Genomic DNA, 6511 nt, shown 5'->3' with positions numbered 1-6511 from the left:
TTGAGAGCTTTTGAGTGACCTACCCCTCATTATCATGGGTATTTCCAAATATGCAGTGAGAGGAAGATCAGCAGAACAGCTGTTAGAGCAGAGGAAGCTGACTTTTATGCAGGAAGAAGGCAGTATGTATTTTCTCATACTCAGAGGTAAAAGAGCAAATCCCTTGTTCCTGAAATTCTTTAATTTATACATTTATTTATGGTTTGATTATAGATTGAGAAATGTACACTAGAGTTTTTCTGAGGTCAACTTTTTATTCATTGTGTATATCAGGCAGAACAATAGGGTGACCTAGAAAGATTTCCTAATCTGTATTGAAAAAGACAAACAAGAATAATTTTATCTCAATTTTTTCCTTTATTCTTTTATAAGTAATACTTCCTCTCTAGTCAATATTCTTAGGAAGATATTTCAGGTATTCATATTTCTCCTAAATTAGGAATAACCAAAAGTCCTTTTCTCTAAAAATGTCTCTTCTATTTATTCTTTTTTTTTTTTTTTTTGAGCAACATGGCTGTTTATTTCACCTGGGTGCAGGCAGCTGAGTCCGAAAAGAGTCAGCGAAGGGAGGTAAGGGTGGGGCCATTTTATAGGATTTGGGTAGGTAAAGGAAAATTACAGTCCAAGGGGGGTTGTTCTCTGGCGGGCAGGAGTGGGGGGTTACAAGGTGCTCAGTAGGGGAGCTTTTTGAGCCAGGATGAGCCAGGAAAAGGAATTTCACAAGATACTATAGGGTGGGGGACCTTTTTGAGCCAGGATGAGCCAGGAAAAGGAATTTCACAAGATACTATAGGGTGGGGGAGCAGAGACTGAGGGAAAATTGGGACCTAGCTCGGCCTGGTGAGGAGGGGAAAGGTCAGATAGGTCTGTAGAAAGGAAGATTAGAAAGACTCAGCGACGCTTGGGGTCGGAACTGAGGGGACAGGCGGGAGGGAAAAAAGGAAGATTTGGGACGAGTTGCATTGGGAACAGAGACTAGGGAGGGACCGATGTGTAAAAGAATGCCTAGACGTCAGGCACCTCAGACCGTTTGCGCATTTTACGACAAGAATTATTTAGATCTTGTAGGATGGAAAAATTGAAAGTGCCATTTTCTGGCTATTTGGAACTACTGTTGAGTTTGTATTGGGGTCAAGCGGTGTTGTAGTAGAAAATAAGGCATTTAGGTTTTAGATCAGGTGTGAGTTGAAGAGGTTTTAAGTTCTTGAGAACACAGGCTATGGAGAAAAAGCAAGAACGGAGGGTGGAAGGTTGCCCATGGTGAAGGAGGGAAGCCCAGAGAAAAGAGAGAGCGGTGACACAGAGAGAAGGAGTTTGGGGGTTCTTGCCCTCCAGAAAAGCAGGAAGGGGGTCGGGGAAAGGAGAAAGAGGTTAAGAGATAGTGAGAGAGGTTGAAGAAGAGAGTAAAAAAGGGGCCGCTTACCCAATTTAAAATTGGTGAGATATTCCTTGGGCTGTTGGGTCTGAGGACCAGAGGTCATAGGTGGATCCTTCTCAGGGAGCAAAGAGCAGGAGGACAGGGGATTGATCTCCCAAGGGAGGTCCCCTGATCCAAGTTACGGCACCAAAATGTCATGTGCATCCGTGTGAAGAGACCACCAAACAGGCTTTGTGTGAGCAACATGGCTGTTTATTTCACCTGGGTGCAGGCGGGCTGAGTCTGAAAAGAGAGTCAGCCTCTTCTATTTATTCTTCTAGCCCACAGGACTCTTCTGAAGTTAAGATTAAATTACCATCGAAACAGAACTTTCACATACACCTTTGTTTTAGTAACTAAAGAACATCAATTTTGTTAGGTATAACATAGTATTATAATATACAGTTACAGATAATAATGTTGGTTAAAATGGTCAGATATCTGTGTGTTAGTCATACTTCAAACATTTTCTATTTGTTCTGGATTATTTGGTCAAAATGTGGTAACATTGTATTAAAATAATTTAAATTTATAATGCAAATGAGATACATAATTCTAACTCAATTGCATGTGGTTTTAATCTATTCTCTAACAAGAATATTCTTTTTGAGAGCTGGGGCCTCCTTCATGAAGTCTGAAAGTCTAACTGATCTTAACTTAGAGGGCCGTAACATATTCTTGTGCTATTTGTGTATCCAATTACAGGTCTTTATTACCCATAAGGGAAGCCATTCAAGAATGCAAATGATTCTTACAGACACTGCTGTGAAAGATCCACACACATTCCAGCCACTATAGAATTCCTGTTGGTGAAAGAAAATATTAGTATGGGAAAGTCCAATCAGTCTTTTGTGACAGAATTTGTCCTGCTGGGGCTTTCTGGCATCCCAAAGATAGAGGCCATTTACTTTGTGCTGGTCCTATGTATATATTTGGTGATCCTGTTGGGAAATGGAGTCATCATCATTGTGAGTGTTTATGACACCCACTTGCACACCCCCATGTACTTTTTCCTCAGTAACTTATCATTCTTGGACATCTGCTACACTAGTCCATCTATTCCACTATTTCTCAGCAGCTTCTTAACTTCAAAGAAAACTATTTCCTTCTCTGGGTGTGGAGTGCAAATGTTTCTCTCTTTTGCTATGGGAGCAACAGAGAGTGTCCTTCTAAGTATGATGGCGTTTGACCACTATGTGGCCATCTGTAACCCTCTACAATACCCTATCATCATGAGCAAGGCTTCATACGTGTCCATGGCTGCTGGGTCCTGGATTGGAGGAGGCACCAATTCTGTGTTGCAAACCTCCCTTGCAATGCGGCTTCCTTTCTGTGGAGATAACGTCATTAATCATTTTACTTGTGAAATCTTGGCTGTCTTAAAATTGGCCTGTGCTAATATCTCCATAAATATTATTAGCATGGTTGTTGCTAATATGATTTTTCTTGTAGGACCAGTACTTTTTATTTTTGTTACATATGTTTTTATTCTCTCCACCATCCTGAGAATTCCTTCTGCAGAAGGAAGGCGCAAAGCCTTCTCCACCTGCTCTGCCCACCTAATAGTGGTGATTATATTCTACGGAACCATCCTTTTCATGTATGCAAAGCCCAAGGCTAAACACTCTTCTGGAGCAGACAAAGAACAAGTCACAGACAAAATCATCTCCCTCTTCTACGAACTGGTGACACCTATGCTTAATCCTCTCATCTATAGTTTGAGGAACAAAGATGTGAAGGCAGCTGTGAAGAGTATACTGTGTCAAAAATGCTTCTCGGAAGGAATGTAAATGCTTCTTTATTTATTTTTAAAATTATTTTACTCTGAATGTAGGGCTAGCTCTCACCCGGAGGTTCCAAAATAAATATGAGGGTTGATGATTCCACTAATTCCCCAAATTTTCATTTTTCTCTTTGTAATATTTAAAAGAAAGAGGGAAATCCAGGACTGAGTTACCTTTTCTCTTCATGACAGAGTTAAGGAAAAGGACAGAAACTTATGGGTAAAAGGATTCTCATCCAAACACCTTCCTTCTCATGGCTAACAGAGTTTGGTTTATTCCTTGAATGGTAAATTCTATAATCTAAGAGAAAGTACCATTTTACCAACTTAATCTTTTATCCCCTATCTACACTGTTCTTAGGAAGATCAAGCAGAAAGTATCATGCTAAAAATCAGAATGCTATATGATTTCAACAGTTAGTAATTCAGAATGAAGTAGATTTGATCATGTAGAAGTAAAGGGGGAACACTGTAAGGTATTAGATACCTAGCCTGTATGTATGTTGTAGAGGGAGAAGAAGTGGAAAAATGAAGCTATTTTTCCCAGAGATGATTTCCTTTTGGCTGCAAACTGGCAAGCCATCTTTTGTGCAGAGGTGTTTCTAAGGCAATGCACAGACAACCCAGATGATGGGGAAATACGGCCTGCCTTGTGTTTCAATAGATGAGCAATGATATCTTTGAGTGAAAAACATTACTGTTAAATGATTAAAAAAATATACTTTATTTCTAAATAACTTGATAGCATAGTTCTCTGAGAACACAGTGATAATGAGTTTACTGTTGTAAGAAGTTAGGTATTTTTGCAATTACATGAATTTCCTGTGGAATATGAGCTTTCCACTCATTCACTCAGTCATTTATTACTCATTTACTTATTCAATCAACCAGTATTTACTGAATACCTATTTTTGTCTCAGGCATTGTGCTAAGTATTGGTAATATAAAAATATAAGACAACCTGGAAATTAAAATGAAGACACAGTTAGGGAGCACAGTCTTGTGGAATACAGATTGATGCATACATTGGGGACAAAAATATTAAAGAATACTTATTTATGGCTTTTCCTTCTCTCCTCCCTTCTAAGCTGGACTCTTTGTTGGGTCTTTGTTGGGCTGAGCAAAATAATGGTTGGATTTGTAATAATTTAAATAAGCTGATTGTCATATGAAAGGGCTTGAACCATCTCTAGAAAAGAAATAACATAGAAAAGAAATAACATAGTGAGAAAGAACCCAGTGCATACTGGAGATTTTGAAGATAGAAGGGAATATATTTACATTGATACAGCAAAAATAGGATTAGAGGAAAAGGAAAAATTAGCTACATGGAATATTGGGAAAGTTTTGATGCTGGTTTTATGTGACCCTACCTCAGTGTGTCTTGATAATCTCAATAAAGATATGCAACATTCTTTAAGACATTTAGTTATGGATTCAGTTTCTTTTGCAGTATCACCATACTGATACTGGCCATAGGATGAGGGTAACTTAAGTGGGTCACAGACTTAGATGGGTCACAATTACAATGCAGTATGTTAAATGCTTTTATAGCAGAATATGCGTAAAGCCCTTGAAGGGGAAGTCCCAGGAAGGGAAAGGCACTTCTGTTTGGAAAAACTAGGAAAGGCAGTTCTCCTACTGGTCTTGTAAGCAAGAATTTTCTAGACAGATGAAACAGTGCCAAGATGTGGAATACTACTAAGAGTTTGGAATGGTTGGAACTTGGGTTTTACTGTTGGGGCAGTGACAGAGAAGACTGGAAAGGTAGTTTGGAGCCAAATGGTCAGGGCTTCAGATGCTAATCTAAGTCAATACCTCTATAGGTTTGAGGTGATGACCCTGTGTTCTCTTGAGTCCAGGAGGCTGTTCTCTTGAGTCCCTACTTTTGTCTGTTTTATGTCCTGAGGTTCCACATAATATTTTATTTGGAAAATGAGTATTCTGTTGTGAGGAAAAGGTTTTAAACCACTGCAGTGAACAATAGAATCTACTAACAGTTATAAGAAAGAAACTGATGTTTTGGGGTTGGTGTTTTAGAAAGTTCACTTTGGCACTGGAGATGATAAAGTTATAAAATCTCTTGCTGATAAATTTTCAGTCAGGCCTGTTTTACATTCCTTCATCAGCCTCTAGCACTTACCTTGTCTTATTTCTTATAGGCTTCAGGGTACTGAGTACCTATCCAATTTCTTGGAGTTTCCATTCTATTCTTGACTGTTTGTAAATAGACTTGAATTTCTCAAATAACTTTCCTGACCCTTTGGTTTAAAATTTTTACTTTAATTGAGGAAACAGTGAAGAAACAGCAAACATGAATGAGAGCATTACACAGATTTAAGATCTACATACATTCATTCCTGCCCTTATTAGAGAAAAAACATTGTATCCTAGACGTGTGAATGTCGTATTGAAACCATCCTAATAAAATTGATAAAACTAAATTGCTAGGTTTAACAAAAGCATAAGCTTTAAGTAGAAACATAGTAAAACATTAACCAGACTGCCCTATGGCCCACTTCTGTACAGCCGATTACTGCTTAAAAGTCACATAGCTCCTGCCATAAGGTCCTAACTTCTACAGATAACATCTTTAATGTTAAGAAATGTCAAGTTTTCCATTCTGAGATATTTTCTAGATCCTGCATTCCAATGGGTCCACCGATGCCAGCCACTCTGAAGACCCTCTCTGAGGAACTAACTCAGCCCCAAAATGCAGGTTTTGCATCTTTATTAAAGATTGCATTCCACACACCCTAAGCAATTAGCTCCTTAGCCCCCTATTTGCCAAAATTCCCTTAAAAATTCCAGGCCAGAACTCCTTGGTGAGGTGGATTTAAGGTTTTTTTCCACTTTCTCATTTGACTACCATATAATCATTATACTCTTTCTCTGCTGCAACTCCCACTGTTTTCGGTGTGTTGGTCTTTTATCATATGACAGGCAAACTGGTTGTCTAGAACAATATTGTGGAGGCTCTGAATACCATTACATTCCTCTGAATGGTTTTGATGTTTCTGCTTCAGGAGTAATCAGGTTGGACTCAAACTGCAAACTTGATCTTTTTGTCAGCAATACACATATCAGTTCAAGATCTCTATCTATATATCTGTATTTATGTTTTTACAGTCAGTCCTCCATGCTTATGGGTTTCAAATAACTTGGATTCAACAAATTTGGATCAAAAATATTCAGGCAAAAGCCAATAGAAATAACAATATAATATGAATTAAAAATACAGCTTAACAGGTATTTATATAGCATTTACATAGTCGTAGGTATTATAAGTAACCTAGAGATGATTCAAAGTA

General features: G+C 38.4%; 1 protein-coding gene across 1 annotated transcript; it reads left to right on the top strand.

Moving 5' to 3' along the window:
* The first annotated feature begins 2244 nt into the window (after window positions 1-2244).
* Window positions 2245-3207, top strand: LOC105516160 (olfactory receptor 13C3-like). The gene has a single exon (XM_011948249.1). It carries the CDS (start codon window positions 2245-2247, stop codon window positions 3205-3207), a length of 963 nt encoding a protein of 320 aa, XP_011803639.1.
* The last annotated feature ends 3304 nt before the right edge of the window (window positions 3208-6511 follow it).

Source organism: Colobus angolensis, unplaced genomic scaffold (genome assembly GCF_000951035.1).
Source record: "Colobus angolensis palliatus isolate OR3802 unplaced genomic scaffold, Cang.pa_1.0 Scaffold276, whole genome shotgun sequence".
In the NCBI taxonomy this organism is placed as follows: domain Eukaryota; kingdom Metazoa; phylum Chordata; class Mammalia; order Primates; family Cercopithecidae; genus Colobus; species Colobus angolensis.
This window is presented reverse-complemented; position numbering and strand designations above follow the sequence as displayed.